The 18,711-nt window shown below is 36.6% G+C and overlaps 1 protein-coding gene across 2 annotated transcripts in view; it reads right to left on the bottom strand.

Moving 5' to 3' along the window:
- Positions 1–18,711, bottom strand: part of BRCA2 (BRCA2 DNA repair associated) — a 42,639-nt gene that overhangs the window by 10,091 nt on the left and 13,837 nt on the right. Inside the window, exons 11-19 of one of the 2 annotated variants that reach the window (XM_069808033.1) lie at positions 13,361–18,151; positions 12,069–12,161; positions 10,539–10,608; positions 9,724–10,142; positions 8,559–8,749; positions 7,769–7,956; positions 2,769–2,939; positions 2,109–2,328; positions 1,257–1,412 (exon numbers count right to left, since the gene is read on the bottom strand). In XM_069808033.1, coding sequence (XP_069664134.1) covers positions 1,257–1,412; positions 2,109–2,328; positions 2,769–2,939; positions 7,769–7,956; positions 8,559–8,749; positions 9,724–10,142; positions 10,539–10,608; positions 12,069–12,161; positions 13,361–18,151 — 6,299 coding nt within the window. Of the gene's footprint in view, positions 1–1,256; positions 1,413–2,108; positions 2,461–2,768; positions 2,940–7,768; positions 7,957–8,558; positions 8,750–9,723; positions 10,143–10,538; positions 10,609–12,068; positions 12,162–13,360; positions 18,152–18,711 lie in introns of both variants that reach the window. The other variant, XM_069808032.1, reaches the window with a different exon arrangement.

Below are 18,711 nucleotides of genomic sequence, written 5' to 3' on the forward strand. Positions count from 1 at the left end.
TGAATTGTTGAAATAGGCTCTGCCTGCCTCATCAACTGCATGCCATGTATTTCCTGCACTATTCACAGTTTGACATCTTTAATTAGGGTTACTATGATTCCTACACTCCTTGATTCTTGCGGTGAAAGGAGACAGACAGCCCAAGTCTTCCTATCATTTTGGTATGTTTGAGCAAGAGTCTCAGTGTTGTAAAAAAAAAAAAAACCCAAAGAAAACCCCTACATCAGCACATCAATCTCTTGATACAGTCAGATACAAAACACCACTTTCCTCCTCAGCCTGGAAGCCACTTACTATGATGTGGTTACAGACTACAGCCCCCTTTCTGGGACCTAAATAAATGTTAGTTCTATCAGGCTGTTCACATAGTTAAGTGCTGCAATTTCCTCCATTAAAGTAATGATCTAAATACCAAAGTAATGATCCAAACCAAATATTGCTATTACCTTTGCAGAATTCATTCTACATCAACCAACAGTAATACAACACTTTAGAAAGAAAGCAATGAAAAAAATAACCCCTATGTGTACACGCCAAGTATAATATACTCTGAGAAAAGTTAACAAAATCTGAAAGTTGTATCCTGGTTAAACTGTTAACACTAAGAGGATTGATTACTAAAAAAGAATATTGTTTCTTTTTGTAGTCAGTATTGTTACAAAAGCAAGCAGTTACAGCAAAGTCTGACCACATTTAAAATGTCTGGATATCAAGTGGTATTTAAAAGATCTTCATTCTATTTTACACCATAATCACACTGTATTTTCAATAATATTTTTACATAATAGATCTTACACAATATAGCCAGCTACATGTAAGAAAAAGTAATCTTGCTAATGGTTATAAATATTTAACTTCTTTGCAGGGATATGTATGTTAATAATAGAAAAAGTTGGCTTTCACTTCTACTTGGAGTTGAAACTGTCAATTTTTTTTCTCCTTCAAAACAAGCGCTGCGCTTTAGATTACAGAACTGAAATTCAATTATCTCTGGCTTTTTGAAGCTGAAAACAAAGCCAACAAGAAGATACTGAGCGCAAACTCAAATTCTTCTTACAGCAGGGTACTCCAGTCTTGAAATATTAAATACAGGCACGCTGCAAGAACCACTCCTGTTCATTTTACACAAAATGGTACCTTTTCTTAAATTTTTTAGCTCTCTATATTATGTCTGATTTGAGGAATGACACAGCAATTAACTAATATAATTTAGATTTCATAGAACCTGTTAGATTCATAAAATACTTATACCATACCTGAATAGGGTAAGTTCTTTGAATAACTACATCAATACACCCCACTGCACCACCCTCACTGTAAAGCGATGACAAAGGCAAAGGAAAAGGTCTGGGATCCCGATGAAATCCTAGTTTTGCATGCCATCGTGCACATCGAGTGCTGTTTGCTGAAATCTGAACAAGTTAAATGTTGAATGATAAACTGTCACTGGTAGGTCAAAAAGATATCCAACTTATTACATCTAGAGGAAAGACTATTTTCACGCTGACCTCACTAAGAATATCTCATTTTTGCATCTGAACGTATTACGTTTTAATTTCAAGTTTTCTTTTCACATTGAAAATGTATTTTACACAGGAACTAAAAATTTGACGAGTTAAAATTCTCTAGGAAATGAGCATCTATAAGACAAGCCATTGCTTTATACCAAAGGAGCAAAATTTTTATGCTGAAACTTCACCCAGTACTTTAATCATGCTCAAACAAGTCAAGATCCTCCCCCCCAGGCCCACCCTCTCACAACCTGTTTTTGACCCCCTATTCTTCCTCCAACTTCCATATTGTTTGTGATGGATAAATACTTTTTGTAACTTGGTGCTCAACCAAATTAAGGAGCAGGAACTGTCAAAACACACAGCAAAATTCGGCAGAATTTTATAGTATAAACTTCTCTTCCAACCCTATTGAATAGCATCAGCTACCTTCTGTCATGTCTTACAAATCTGGTTATAAAACTTCAACAAAACTTTGTCTGTTTGTAAAGCCCTGACAAAACTTTTTGTTTACAAAACGTGGCCCAACTAAATAGCACCTATCACATCTCTCAGTCACGTCCAATCAAGCTGAACTAATATAATATTTTGTTTTACCTTTAACATCAGGGAATCTGGGGCTTCCAGTGGCGTACATCCATTTTGAGAGCCAACAAGTTCTGCTCCGTGCACTACGATCTTCTGACCAACTGTCAGCCGCCTTCTATGTAAGAAAGCTTTGAGAGGTGGATCCAGAAGAGCTCTAATCCCATACCAGCCATCAGTAACTTCAATTATTGCTGCTGCTTTTTTACTTTCCACATTCCTATTGCTACTGCTAGGAGATACAACGGTGTTTAGCGATATGATTTTAGAAATACACAGTACAAGTGTTTTACCTGCCGCATCATCTCTTTCTGTTATTTTTTTGATTGCTGATCGTTTACTCTTATCTACTTCCAAATCATACCTACAAAAAAAGAATTAATGATGCTGTATTATAGCAAACAAAATCCATCACATTGTTTTTCCTTAAAAACAATTGTAGCAAACTATTGCTTAATCAATCTATATGATTAAGTACCACTGTAGCAAAGCAAATGTTATCTACATTTTTGCAAATAACATGCACTACATTTTTTATACTGGTATGCATAAGTTTAACAATATAAGCATTCCGATAAACCGTAAGGTAGAGGTGCTTATTTTATAATATTATGAACTAGAAAGCACACAGTATCACAAATTGCAACTCCAAATACATTGCTATACACGTACCTATATTTCAACTGGAACAGCACTGTTTCTGGTGTCAAACATCTGCTAGCAAATTCATGTGGAAAAGACACTTCCATGGCTGCCAATTTCCATACAATCCACCTATAGTGATTGTAAACCCAGGACTCTGTTATTAGCTTGGGATCCACACCAGGAGTATCACAGAGGGCTCTGCAGATAAATTGTTAATAAATTAACCTGAAATCCACTGTAAGTTTTCACTTGTCTATTTTTCCCTAGCATTGTATTCAGTGTATGTACATAGGCAACATTAACAAAGGAATATTTATTACAGTGAAAACAGGAAGGTTACATTCCATAGCTTGATCTGGTTATTCTCTGAATATTAAAGTTTTGTCCTCATGCACTTTGGCAGCATGCATGTGCATACTTGCGTGTGTTCCTGAAATGGAGACTTTTAACCTTAGCAGTAGCTCCAGGGGCATGCTCTGGCTGCTTCATGCAGCTATGCACATAGCATAGAGGGTCAGAGGTGTGCTCTATGCCCTTTCAGCCCTGGAATTTCCCCTGCTTGCTTGATGAGTTCATTACAATCCATCCCCCTCTACGTCACAGTTTCTAGAGTTGTGGTTTGGGTGGTTTTGTTTTTTTTTTTAAGCATGCATGAGGACAACACATTTCAAAGGTCTTCCAGTTGCTACTAAAGAACTTTCTTCTCTCCATCGAGTGACTGCCGAAATGGACTTTCATTCTGTGTTCGAGTCCAAGCTGTACCACCATGACCTGCATGACTTGGGTTGGAAACATCTGGTTTTTCCAGCTCTCAGAGTCATTAAAGGAGGAGAGAAAGAATTAGACCAGAAAATCAAATAGCTGAGCCATTAGACTGATTAGAACACAAGTTAAGTCCTATCAAAAAGTCAATTTCCCGCTTGTCAGAAAGCCTCAAGAAGATTTTAAGGAACTATATCTCAGTTGAATGAGGAAAAGAAACGATTTAAAAGCCAAAAAGTCATATACAGGAAGATAAGGAGCAGGCATGACTATCAAATTAATTATTACTACATTAGAAGAGAGCAAAGCAATCTCAAGCTTTAGGAGATACTCTGTAATCTTTTGTGAAGGACAATGCAATTCAGGAGTTAAAGACAGAATTCTGTTCAAGATTAAGATCCTAAATACAGATGACTAAATGAAGGCACACATATTCTAGTTGATGGAAATCCAGTTAATATACTTAAAGGGATAAAAAGACTGATTCAGCTGACCAACCAGTAGGTATTTATTCTCAACTACATGCTTTAACATATAACAAGTCCAGAAAAGATAACTAAGGCAACCTCTTGGGGAAAAACCTCTACAAATTGCTTGAGAGGCTATCTGGTATTCAGGGTGAGATCAACACTGCCATCCAGAGCAGGTTCTGACACCAAAACCACCATGGTTATTCTGGGATATTTAGCAGCATGCTGGTGGTTTCTCTCTTCTGTTTCTGAAAAATGAATGTGGGGAAGGCCATATATCTAATGGCCTGACCACAGAAGCAGGAGAACATCTGAAAATGATTATTAAGACAAGCTGTCTCTGGAACAAGAAGTCAGACTGCCTAAAAAGTTGTTGGCACATCTAGCCGTAAGATGTTTTGTGCAAATACTTTAATACCTTTCCCATTCACAGGAAAATTGTGTTTAATTAATCAAGATTACCTCCAACATGTCTAAGCAGCAGACTGCAAATACAGTGATCCAGAGTTGGATGCATTGTTGCCAGAGATCTACTGTTTCTTGACAAAAACAACCTCAAACCTCGTGTTTCCTATTAATTTGAGTAGTGGCATTGCTTGTCAGCCTAGAAATAGGAATTTCATGTGAGAAAAGAATGACCAGCCTGCTTTCTAAAACGCATGCAACTCCAGAACACTGACATGTAGGCAAGAGGCCCTGCACAACAACTGCACATGGATCAACATCCCAGACAGTCTTTTATACATCTACCATAAATGCTTTGTAGGAACATACCATCTAGCAAGGTATATCCCCAAAACATTCAACAATTGTGTCACCGCTGGAGGGAAATGCAGAATCAGGGATGGTATCGCTAGTAGCAAAATACTTGCCAAATGGGTAGGAAACAGACAAGTAACAAGTTAGGTCAAGTTCTGCATATTCTGCCTCTGAGTGACTACATAAATGCATATGCCTACAAATCCCATAGCTGCCCATGAAACAGTTGGGACATGCGATGCCACAGGGTGCAAAATGGAACTGTGGGAGGATTAGCTCTGCCTTACAGTATTTTGGAAAAAAAACCCAATCAATTTTAAGGACTGCTCTGAGACAAACTTGTTTTACTGTCAGAGAGACTCCAAAACTTCCAGAGCAGCATGCAGAAATTCTTAGAAGCCATTTCTAAACAAGTGAAAGACAAGACGGTGATTGGGAATGGCCAACATGGATTTACTAAGAGCAAATCATGCCTAACCAAACCAATTGATTACTGTGATGAAGTAACCGGTGCTGTGGGCAAGGGGAGGGCAGTGGATGCTGCATATGTTAGAAAGGACTTTGAAAATTTCTTACAGTCTCTGTAAGAATTGGTAAGATATGGGCTGGATAAGTAGATAAGGAGGATGGAAAATTGGCTGGACTGCTGAGCATAAAGAATTGTGATTGACTCCAGCAGGTGAGCAGTAACTAGTGGAACCTCTCAGATATCAACAGAGGGACCAATGTTGTTTAATGCCTTCATTAACAACCCAGATGATGACATGGAACACCCTTGCAGCAAGTTTACAGATGACACCAAATCTGGGGAAGTGGTTGATAAACTGAGGGGCAGGGTTGCTATTTAGAGGAACCTGGACAGGCTGGAGAAACAAGCTGGTGGGAATCTCATTAAATTCAACAAAAGCAAAGTCTTGCACCTGCAATGGAACAACCCCCTGCAACACTAACAGGCTGGGGCTGACTGTCTGGGAAACAGCTTTGCAGAAAAGGATCCAAGGTCCTGGTGGACAAGATGAGGCAGCAATGTGTCCTTGCAGCAAAGAAGCACAAAAACATCCTGGGCTGTATTAGGAGCGAAGCCAGGAAGGCAGTGATCCTTGCCCTCTCTTCAGCAGTTGGGAGACTGCATCTGCAGTTTCTGTCCAGCTTTGGATTCCCCAGGACAAAGATGCTGGTGTACTGGAGCAAACCCTGCAGAGGGCCACCAAGGTGATCCCCTGTGCTCTTGGGGGCTAAGCACGTAACACACAAGCTAAGAGAGCTGGGTTTGACTGAATTTAAGAGAAGGCAAAGAGACCTTATTGCTGTCTACAACTACCTGACTGGAGGATTCAGAGAAGACAGGGACAGACTCTTCTCAGAAGCACACAACAGTAGGATGAGAGGCAACAGACACAAGTTGGAACATGGAAAATTCCAATCGGAGATAAGGATGGTTGTTTTGGGGTTTTTTACACCATGAGAGTGGTCAGCTGGCACAGGCTGTCCAGAGAGGTTGTAGAATCTCTGTCCTTGGAGATGTTCAAGACTCAGCTAGACAAGTCCCTGAGTAATTAATCTAATTTGAACCATGTTGAACAGAGGCTTGGACTGGATGACTGCCAGCAGTCCCTTCCAACTTAAACTATTCTATAATTCTGTGAACTCCAGCAGTGGACTGATCTTCACTGAGCAGTTGTTGGGTAGGGACACAGGACATCTCCAGTTCTCCCAAGATGAACAAATATTGTTGACACCAAAAACATTTCCCAAAGTCATGGCAATGACTTTGGCATCAAAAAAGTTTCCCAAAGTCATGTGGCAGAAGCTAACAGTGATGCTGACTCACTAGCAAGAGCAGAAAGCAATTCTTTTTTCATGAGGAAGTACAGATCGTAACATGGAAGTACACATCTTATACCAGTCAATTTTCCCATATTGGATTACTGGCACCAACTTCACCAACTCAAACTTTCAAATAAAAGCAGTCCTTGAGCTTGGAACAGACCTATCTCTGTCATACTTCAGTACTGGGAAGCAAATGTTGCAAACCTCTTGAATTCTGACACTACGTAGGTTGGCAATGCGTGCTTTACTACAAATGCTACTCAAATACCGGTCCCTGCCTTGAGTGTTTGTGTGAATGCACACCAACAGCGACACTGACTTGAAAAAAGAGCATCTCAAATTAACGAAGGAATCAGAAAATAATAGTTAAGTATTTTCTGAAGTTTTGCTGGAACAACAGTACACTGGTAGTTCCTTGTTCTGTTGCACGTGCTTTTGATGAAGTTATGATGTACAAACTTGTTTACAGTAAAACAAACCATAAGTTTTATGAAAGTGTTTAGGAGAGACGCACTCAACACATAGACTTTTTTTCAGCTTAACTTAAAGGACCTGCAAAAGGAGGGATAGAAGGACCAGGAAGAGTGCAAGAAGCAAGGGTTGTTTGTGCAGGGTGGGTTTTTTTTTGCTTCTTACATATACTCAAAAGACAGCTTGAATGAATCAGTGAGTTTTACTACTGAAGTCTTGGCTTCCTTCAAATCATATGTCAGCTTTAAAAAAATTACATTGAAAAAACATTTTTCAGCCCTGTCCTGCCAAAGAAGCCCTAAGCACCTGCCCAATCAACCTTCCTTCCCATCAAGAAACTCTAGAGCTCAACAGAAATAAATCATTTTCCACTTGAAAAAAAAAAAAAAAAAAATCAAAACCTGTTAATGCTAATTAAACAAAATGGTAACATGCTAAATTAACAGAAAATAGTCTAGAAAAATATTACTATTTGCACTGTTGAAGAATCCCCAGAAATTTTCTAAATGGACTTTGTATGCTTTCTTTAATGGACAGTGAAGATCACTACCAACATTAGTCTCCATTTACAATCCTACAATATCTTTATTTACACTAACAGAGGTATACTAAAAATGCACAGTAAAAAAGTAGTCAGAGGCTTTAAAGGATTACTCTGCTGGATTTCTTCTAGGGGATAACAGAATCACTAACTAATAAATAGCATACTAGTCTCAATTTCATAAGTAACAGTACCTGTAAAACTCCTTTTTTCCAGCTTTTCCCTCATCTGTAGGTATTAGCCATCCTCCATCAGCAAGCTGCATCCCATTTCCAGCTAATAAATACTCCTTACTGAAAAAGTCTTTCATGAGAAACTGGAAAGATTCTGCATTTGTGCTGCTAACTTGTATGCAATGTTTTGAAACACCATATGTGTAAAGCTGAAAAAAATTAGATGAAAAAGACAAAATAATGACAATACAGTAAGAATTCAGCTGAGAGGTTTTATATCTAATGTTATAAATACAGATTAAATATTTCCTTGAGGTTGAGACAGTTTTTGTCTGACCTTGTCATTTCATATGTAATCCAAAGAGAATGGAGGAATTCCCAGCAATTATTTTAGAAGAATAGCATCACAGTGTGCTTTAAAATTGTTTTAAAAATTCAATAGGTTTTGTACCTTCACTGTACCAAAAGCAAGAGGCTTTTGATATAGACTTACCTAAGCTTAAATTTTAACTGTTATCTTAAAACAGCTCTTCATATGGGTTAAAAGTCAATAGCATCTATAATTGGTGGATTTTTTCCTTGTTTGATGCTTCTCTTGTTGGTTATAACATTACAGAGACATTTATGACCCTTTTTATTTGGAATAGTCTTAAAAACTGTGGATATGCAAAGCTACTTAAAAACTGTAAGCAACTGGTATAACAGCTACTGTAAATACTTCTTTAAAAACTGAAGAATGTATCTATCTATTCAAAAGCTACTTAAGGAACAGATCCTGGGAAAGACACACAGTAAAAAGATGTCAACATACCTCTTCTGTAGAATAAAAGCTAGGAGATTTCTCTTCTACTGCAGTTTTCAGAGAGATTCTATTTCTTGCAGATGTTTTAATGACATAAAGACTGCCTGGCTGTGAGCTAATATTTTGCCTATATTTCTTTTTAATTCTCATTTCCTGCAGATCTCTGGCACAGCGGAGGTTTGTCATCATCTTGACCACAGCTGCAAAGAAAAAAAACCCCCAAAACGTCAAAACCTTTTTACAGTATATATCGATTTCAGATACACAGTCACACTATAAAAACAGATTCAGAGAAGCATATTTTCTAAGCCACTCTGCAGATTTTTAGAAACTGCAACAGTCTAAATATTCAAAGTTTAATGCATTTAAAAAGCAGCATTTACTAAAGGCATTTGAATAATATTGATATGAAATGAATATGAATATATTAAATCCCTGACCTAAACTTAAATCCCTGTATTTCTCATCAGACTGAACTCTTATCTTCATAGAAAACTCCAAATGAACAGAAATTAGCTGATGCTGACTACAAAGTCCGTAATCCTGAGATTTTGACCTGTAAATATGGGATCTAATTCTGCAAATGTTCATGCACCTGTTCAAGTATATACGAGTCCTTCTGAAAACATCCAGATAATTTGATTGTAATAGTTACAGAAATTATACACACTGCAACATTCCAGAGAGCTTAGAAGGCATAAGCCCACATGCTAAATAAAGTCTAACAGTTGAGCATTTAAACTCTGCCTCTTTGAAAATAAGTCAGCCATTTATATAGTTAAGCCTACGATTTAATTAGAAAACAGAATGAAAACAAGCTTCTGTAAAAGTGAATGAAGTATAGCAAGGTTAGTCTTTAAGGTTCCTAGAATATTTTACTTAAGAGGCATATAAAATCAAATGAAACATAAGCCATCTTGTTTCTGAAGCACTGTGTGAAAACAATTTTTTTGTGTTCTTAATTAACTTTGGAGATGAGTTGCATATGCTTTATTAGAAGTGCAACATAAAATATTAGGAAAGTAATTATTTCCTAAATTTCCTGCCAAAAAAAAGAGCTTAAAAAGCTTCTTTTTACTTAAAAAAGAAGTCTGATAGAGTATGTAAAACCCTTAAAGGTTCAATTCTGATAGTTAGTATTCACAATAGTTAAGTGATCAAAATCTGAAAATACCTAAATTGCCATTTTCTAGGTCAGTGTCTGCTGCATGCTGGATGCAAGACTGGTGATCTTGAGGTTCAGCAATATTTTGTTCAGTTGTGATCTGATTTAATTCTGTCTCTTCAGTCATATTTTTGCTGATTGGTGAGTGACATCTTTTGCTACTGCCTTGTTCACCTGTAGAAAATGTCAGCTTGGTTTTGAAGGGTGGAATAAAAGTTTTAGCAGTTTTTCCAGATTTGTACAAACTTCTTGTTTCTTCACTCTCTTTTGCTGAGACCTTACATGGAGTAGAAACCCCTGAAGTACCATTTGAAGATTGTCTTAGTACACAGTGCTGAAAAATGGCAGGTTTAGATTTGAATCCTTTGAAGTCTTGATCTGGTAGAGTAAGGGTAGGATTCTTGACTTCTTGTCGTTCTTTAGTAGCCCTACAGGGACAAAAATATTTAAGCGTATAGGTTTCAGCTTCCTGACAAAAATCTTTGTCAGGATTTTTATATTCATAATTTAGTAATACAACTTTTAACACTATGTCAATAAAAACCCAAAATATCAGTCTTTGACATTTTAAAAATGGAATACTTAATTTCTATCTATCAAGAAAAGACAAATACAAGTGTAAAATTTGTCTAGCATCTCAGTGGTCTACTGCAGCAATGTGTGCTATATGGTAATTTAATATGTTTATTTTGAAGTAGAAGTATTAGTCTTTTATAAAGTTGGGTAGCAAATTATTACCATTTATTTTTAAAAAGTTACAAGGGCTTGCATGGTTTTTAGAAATTGCATTAGAAGAATTCTAAAATATATTATAAATTTCTCACCCAAAAGGTTGACAAGTTACAGGTTTTAAAGGAACATCATACATAAACTTTCTTCTGTCTTTGAAAATGCCTATAAGATAATTAGAAAAAAAATTTGAAACAGTACATTACATGGACAGATATTTACAGCACATGTTTTTTCTATATTAACGTTATAAATATATAGAAAAGTTTCCAGAGCGGATTTAAACAGCTTTGTTGTTGTGGGTTTTTTTTCTGCCAAGTAAATTCTTTGTATAAAACATCTTCACACTAGTTGCACACAGATCTAAAGGATACGTGACCACAATGCTGAACTCTCAAAAATTCCTATTTGTGAGCCTGCAAGATGTTTTTAGGCTCCTGAAAAGGAAATGTTTATCATATATTTAATTCTAGGAAGGCTCATCATTCAATTTAGAACTCTTTTAGCAACTTTTTTTTTTCTTTTTAAGGTTACAACAGAAAAGGGCACATTTGCACAAACTCCTTGCATCATTGAAGGACATGCTTATCTTGGAATTATCAACATAACTAAATCATGTCTGCCTGGAATTTAAACTCATTTGTGCTATGCCTTAGGCTGCAAAGAGGAAGTTTCATATGAGAAATCATAGATACAAGACACCACATGTTCTAGAAGTCAGAGACAAGACCATACTGGAGATTAGAACTGTTTTCAGTAGTTCCACCAAAGAATAACACTGTTCAGGTCCTGCTGCAGGGTAGGATAATAGTTACATATGAAGGGTCTAAATTTATTCTCTGGCAGTAACTTACAAATTTCATTTAGAACTTTAAACCATGGGGTTTAGGCTTAGAACAGATTTAGGACAGCATTCAGGAACCAATATACTGGTTAAACCAATGTACTTGATGAATCCTGCTACTAAATTCTAGGTGAGGCATGCAGTGCTTAGAAGGAACAAGTTACTTAAAGAACACAGTTTATCCTGTAACCAAAAGCCATAGCCAAAATCACATTATCCTAATACCCTAATCAATAACTAGCTTCACATAAAGCATCAACTCACGCTTTAAAACCTTGATTTCACTTTCATAAGCCTTCATATTACTGGTTTAAAATATTAAAAGCAACTGTAATGTAGACACCTATCAGTAAGTATATTCTTCACAAATTACTACATGATGAAATTACCAGTACCTTCTAATTTTCCTGTAGATACAGTTTTTAACTGAGAAATTACAGATCAATAAAACATAATCTTCCTACTGAGACTAGAATTTGTGAGATTTAGGATTGTAAGAAACTGGATAAATTCCTACAGAGCTGGAAATTAAACCAGAGTTCTTGCAGAAGTAGTACATTGTAATATATTTGGATTCTACACAATAAGGCATACCATTAATCATGTGATTTCAAGTCAGCAGAGACATTACCATAGCAGCTTCCCTGAATTTCCATGACTGTATTGACAAAACAAGCAGTTAAGCAATCTTATTATATGTGAGTTTATTAGAAATTTAAGAATTCTAAAGATAACAACCAACATCAGATTACTGCTTAGAACACAAGAAGACTGAAATTACCATCAGGGGTGCTTTTCAAAACTTTCAAAGATCTGGGGCGATTCTCTGTTTTGTTAAATTCAAGCAGTAGCTGTCTTTTAATTGGAGGTTCCCCTAGGATAAAAACACAGATTTTTAAAAGTGATATTCCTTTTAAGTTCAGTTTCTTACTAATACTGTATGATTTAATTATAATTTCTAAATAAAACATTCAAGAAGTCAGAGCAAGCAAAGTAACAAGTTTTCAGATCACATGTCTGTATTAAACGGCCTTTTGGAACACAGAGCTACTTCACCACAATTTGCAAGTTTCTTACATACAGACTGAGTGTATATTGTGTTATACCAAGAATGATTTCAAGATTCCATATAATGAATTCTCTTGCAGAATCTTTTGTGGTCAGTAGGTCTGTTCCAACCAAATCAAAATTTGTGAGCCTTAAGTTATCAAACATACTCAAGACAGTCTGCCTCAGAAAGCGCACCGCAGTAGACTGCAGCAGCACAGCTCACCTGCATCTTTTTGTACTTTCAGTTATCAAAGGGTCCCTACAGAATTCTAAAAAAGTGTGTAACACATCCTTTACAGAAGCTGCAACTAAGGGTATGGTTTAACTGTGGCACAGCTGTTTCAAGTTGAACTGATAGAATCCTATCTGCCTTTTCACACCTACCTAGACCTTCACGCACTAGCCTGCCTGACCTTTATACCTGAACTTGCGCAGTTAGGCAGCAGCTCTGTTGCAATCTACCCTTCCCCAAATAGTTTTCAGCTAGCCCAGGTCCCTGAACACCTCTGGGTGATTGTGCAAGCATTAAGTACCAACACTTCAGCCCTGAGACAGATCAGTTTTAGATGGTGAGAAACTGCGCTTTTAGACCAACAACTATTTTTCATATCAGACTAGCAATCTCAACACAAGCGAAACCTTGTCCTCGCATACAAGGCACAAAAAGGTGAAAATGGAAATACTACTACACATTTTTCAATGAAAAAAACACTGGATCTGTGCAGAGGGAAAAAAAGTCTGCTCAGAGAAGAAAGGAGCAGTAGCTTGCTTCCATAACTTTATGATAAAACAGCAAAACCTGCACACCTTCAAAATTAGTAATCACGAGTTTAGCTTGTACTGTGCATTTAAGGCTGGAAAGAGTGGGTAACTATCGCCTGCAGCAAGAATTTTTGTCATTGACACCTAGAGAAAGAACTTCAACTTCTATATGACCTAAAAATCAATGTGACATGCAAATAACCCTCAAACAACCCACTGTGAAGAAATAGGGAGTTGAACATATATAAGATAAAGACCTACCGAGGGAGTTTTCTTCTTCAAAGTGCCTCTTCCCAAAGGTCTTATTTTGAAAGTTTTTATCCAGTCTGCCACTGAAGGACTGTGCAGCATTCATTTGTACTCCAGGATCAGAAAGATCATCTTTCATAAAAGCTCTTGCACTTTCTACAGCCTCCACTTCCAAGTAATCTTTTGGAGTTTGGAGAAGATTAATATTCATTACTGCTTTAGCAGTAGCACTACATGAAATTGCTTCAGACTCTGTTTTCATCTCCAGATTCAGCTGCCCTTTTCCAAAAGACCTAGTCTCATCTTGCTGAAAGCTATTTTTAAATGATGTTAACTGCTTGTTTTTCTTATTACGTGGTATGTACTCAGGCATTTTGACAAGGCAAGTGCTTGGAAAAGACTTCATTTCCTCAGGGTAGATGCTTTTGAAGTCTAAGTCTTCATTGTAGCTTTTTTCAGTTTTGGATTCTGAGATCACTTTATCAGTTAAAGATTTTACATGTTGACAACTCTCTTTAGAACTAAGTTGATCCGCAATGCAAAGGCCACTGCTCAGAAAGTCATCAGATTCTTTTAAAATTGCCTTTGCTTTTTGATAGGCATTTTTAGAGACCGTTACCTGCTTTCCACTTGCAGTGCTGAACCCAAAAGCAGGATCTGAGATCAATTCAGTGCTGGCATCTTCTTCCCCTTTTGGTAACACTATCTGCATTTTCCTAGGAACTACTTCACTGCACATTTCAGACTTTTCAACATCTTGCTCAACTAAAAATGCTTCTTGTACATGCAATGAATGATTACCTTCCATTTCAGAGAAGAGTTGTCTAGCTTTCCTGAGTGACTCTTCCGATAGTTGTACAGGCTTACCACTTGCTGTACTAAAAAATCCAAGATTGCTTGTAGAAGAATGTGACTGCTTTATCTGCTTATCTGGAACAGGCAAGTGCTCTAAATGCTTAATATTCTGTTCAAAGCATTGCCTCTGAGAACTTGAAACAGACTTTGCATCTGCAAATGTGTTTGCATCTTGGTGACTGTTTTCACTAGCACTTGCATTTACTTTAATAAAATGGGATGCGGCTGAATTAATCTCTTCACTTCTTGTAGCATTTAAAAACTTAGTGGGATTAGGACACTCAGCATGAATGACGGAAGATGAATTTCCAGCAATTTCTCTTTGATTAGTTCTTGAATTATTCTCAATTTTATATTTTACAGATTCACTGTAGTCTTCTTGAAACATTTGTCTGACTCTTGCTAATGCGCTTTCTGAAACAGAAGCTGCTTTACCTTTTGCTGTACTAAACACAAGTGCTTTCAGATCACACTTTTGATTTTCAACATTAAGTGTTGTTTCTTTTATCCTGGTTAAATTAGTTTCATCTTCAGGAAGACTGACTAGTGACTGGTTTTGGCAAGCATTAACTATGGTGTCTGTGAAGCAGTTCGTATCAGCACAAGGTTCATTTAAGTGTTCTAAGTCAAATTCCTTACTATCACAGTTCAAAGAAGAGCTACTTTTTGAAGTTAAGAGAAGGGATTGATTAGATTTATTGTTACTATCCTCAACATATAAAGTATTCTTCATATCTCCAGGCACAGAATTATCTTCAAGGTCATTTGATACCTTCATTAAATGCAGAGATGCAGCAGAGTGCACAGGAAAATCATGCATGTTTTCTGAATCTTCCCTCTTTTTTGGCAAATATTCCATCTCTCTCTCTCCAGACAGTTTTCCATCTTCAGACAAACGAGTTCTACTTAAAGCATCACTCTGCTCTCTGGGAATGGACTCCAAATCTGACTTTCGAGGTCTGACATCAGCTTTTTTATGTGCATATGAAGTTACCAAACTTCTTTCACAATCTCCACCTAGATTAACAAATGTATCTACTTTAACAGTGTCAAGAATCACACTGTGTTTAATGGGACTGATTTCTAGTGCCTGCTTAAACTGATCTCCAGATTCTTCAGGAACAAGTTTTTTATTAAAATTAAGTTTTTCTGGATCACATTGAGCAATGCTTTCAATACATAAATCACAGTCTTTGACGCAGTTTTTACCACATTTCCCCTTTTTTGTGGAGTTCTCAAAATTGTCATTATGTTCCTTTCCTACATCAACATTTTCTGCAAAAAAACGTTCAGCTTTAGCCAAAAATCCATCAGCAATTGTTATTTTCTTGCCACTAGCAGTATGAAAACCAGTCAGATAACTCCCTTTCACTTTTTTTTTAACATCCACTTCTTGCTCAAAAGGTATTTGATGATGATAGTAAGAACCTATTTTCATTCTGCTTTCATTCACTAACAGGTTCTTATCATGGGTGGCATCTTCTCCTTCCATATTTTTACGATTTCTCTTTTGTTTATCAGAGCTCTCCAAAACATTTACATCTCTCTCTCCACATTGTACATTGAGCAAGCGGAGAGAATGATCCAAAGCTGCATCAGAAATGGATATATCACCACCAGCTAGAGTTTGAAATTTTTGTGACAAGTGTTCATTTTCCTTTCTGTCTTCTTTCTGATTAGGAAACAGGTTTTCCATTTCACCTGATATACTTAAGCTATGTTCTTCTGCAGTTATAACATGTGTAGGAGATGCTGTTACATCTACCGAGTCTTCTTGCAAACTACCTTCAACTTGGCAATCTCCTTGATTCAAAAACTGTTTGGAAGTTCTATGATTCTGGTTAGGTTTTTCAGTGGATGATAGACTGTTGATGATAGTGTTAGTACTACTGAAATTAACATTTTCGTTATAATTTATTGATCTTTTTGTTTGATTTTCCATATCTTCCTTGCATGGTGTACTAGCATTTCCCTCATTTTTTTGCTGTGCATGGTGGGAAATGGCACCTATGCTTTCGAAGCCTGAAACACAAACTGTTTTTCTGTTGTTTTCTTTTGTCAGGCATCTGACAAATTTACAGTTAGAAGACATATGCCCATTTGAATTGCGGCATCTAGTACCAGTTTCAGAAGATTTAAAAAAATAATTATCATCAGCCAAGTCCCTGAAGAGCTCTGCAGATCTGGTCAAAGCCTCCTTAGAAATATTTATTTTTTTACCTCCAGCTGAAGTAAAACCTACAAAATTAGAAAAGCTGTCTTGTTTAGCTACTGGAAAGCTCCTGTCAGATATTCTACTTTCATTTCTGTCTAAGTTAGCAAAAGTAACCTTTTTATCATTTTTATGGAAGACCACCGTGTTTTCATTTTTGTATTCCACCATTTTAGAATCTTCATTTATGTCTTCCTGCTTAGTATAATACCTGTCATTTTTCACTCGTTTTTCAGATTTAAAAGTGCTACAAAAATCAGCATCTTTCCTTGTCTCAGAAATATCTTCCACATTTGTTGTTCCACGTGTTTCTACAGTTCCCAACTGTTGAAAGGCCTGACTTTGTATCATGTTACTTTGCTTTCTAAACTGTGTAAATTCAAACTGACTACCTGTTTCTTCCAAGATACTAGAAAGTTCAGCAATTTCAGCTTCTTGGCTTGCTGTCAAAGTTTGATTTGTTTCTTGCAAGGATTGTTGACTTCTAGGAAAGCTTTTACACAAGCCAACTTTTTGTGGAATAAACTGTGTATGCCTGGGCTCGAGAAAACTTGTCTGTGAATCTAAAGAACAAGAAAAATTACTGCCTAACTTGCTTTCTGGATCTGAGAAAAAGGTATTCTCCTTTTTAACTTGATTTGAAAAGTTTCTGACTCTTTCTGTGGAAGAGGCTTTGAAGTATTCATTTTCAATATCTTTGAACAGCATTCTGCCTTTTGCTACACTGACTTCAGAGAATTTAATCTGCTTATTGGAAGCAGTCTGAAAGCCACCAAAGCCCATATTCAAACTGCATGCATTAAGATTTGCTGATGATTTCCCTTTATACCTCAGGTTTTCCTTTGACTTTGTGCCAGAGTTCATAGGTGCTACTTGTTTATCTTCTCCAGAAATAACTTCATTTAAAGAATCATCATCTATACAATCTAACAATTCTTTAGCAATCTCTACAGCTACATTATTGCAAGCAGCTGCTTGAGGGTTTTCACTGTTTTCAACTGACTTTGGCTCTTGATTGTCAGCTATTACTTCTGAAAAGGCAGCTGCATCTGTTTTCTCCCTTTGTTTTAATCCAGTACAGTAATTTTCCGAGTGGTTAATTCCCAAAAGTCCAAGTACTTCTCCAGAGTCAACTACTGACCGCTGGTCTGTAGCGTACCTTTTGTCAGTTGATATTTTACTGCAACAATCACTACTGACTCCATTTATGCCTAAGTTGATCTGACCCAAAGTATTATTGAAACCACCATTTGTCACAGACATAGTGTCATGGTACATATCAATCAAGTGTTCATTATCCCTAGGAGAAGACCACACAAGTTGTTCTTTAAGGCTCTGAGGTACAGTAGCTCCATCATTCACATTAGCACTCGTATACTTGTCTTCTTTGCCTTTCTCTAAGCAACAGCCTTTAGGGAGCAATCTGGAACGCTTTCTTGCCATTAGGCATGCTGAAGTTAGAGCTTTACGTTTTATATTTGAAATTATTTCACTATTTAAAGAATCTGTTGTGTCTTCTTTCTGTGTATTAGATACTTCTAAGCATTTTAATGATGCAGCAGGTTGATCCTCTCTTGCATTTTCCCCCAAGACTCTCAGGTCTTGTTGCTTCAGCCTATCACTGAAAGAATCATCAGATGAGTTATCCATTATATCCATTTTTAAAGTACAAGCGCTGAAATTATTTTCCTTGATATTCGATTGCAAATGCTTTCTCTCAGCAAGAAGCAAGCAGTCTACAAGAGAAGACATTAAAACACATTAATAAAGTAGTTCTTATTTATTCAAACAAGTGCAAATTCAGATTTTCATAAAATTAATTCCTTGTGTCTCAAAATAAGGATTCTTTTTAACTTTAAAGATAAGTACTTCAGTTCCTAATATTAAGTAATTCTTCTAGCAAGAACAGCAGCTTTTAAAAATAGGAGTATGTGGTTGCTTTCATTATATAGTTTGTTTTTTGAAATATTTTGTGCTTCTGGAAGAAATACATGTACAGTCTTAAACCCCCTAATTTTAGAAAAATAATAATACAACTTTACCATTCTTTATGATCTCTGAGAATTTATCAACTCAGACAGGATGGCACTTGACACTATGGATGTCGAAACAGCATTGACAAAGATAATTAAGTTTGTCAATTAGAATAATGGTTCAAGGTGGAAGTTTCTATTCCAGAAACTACTCCAAGACTAAAACTGTAAGTTAGCACCAGACTATTTGAAAATAATGCTATTCTGTCACTATTATTATAACAGACCAATTCAGTATCTCAATTCCCAGACTAGTCAGTTGC

This window comes from Haliaeetus albicilla, chromosome 20 (genome assembly GCF_947461875.1).
Source record: "Haliaeetus albicilla chromosome 20, bHalAlb1.1, whole genome shotgun sequence".
In the NCBI taxonomy this organism is placed as follows: Eukaryota; Metazoa; Chordata; class Aves; order Accipitriformes; family Accipitridae; genus Haliaeetus; species Haliaeetus albicilla.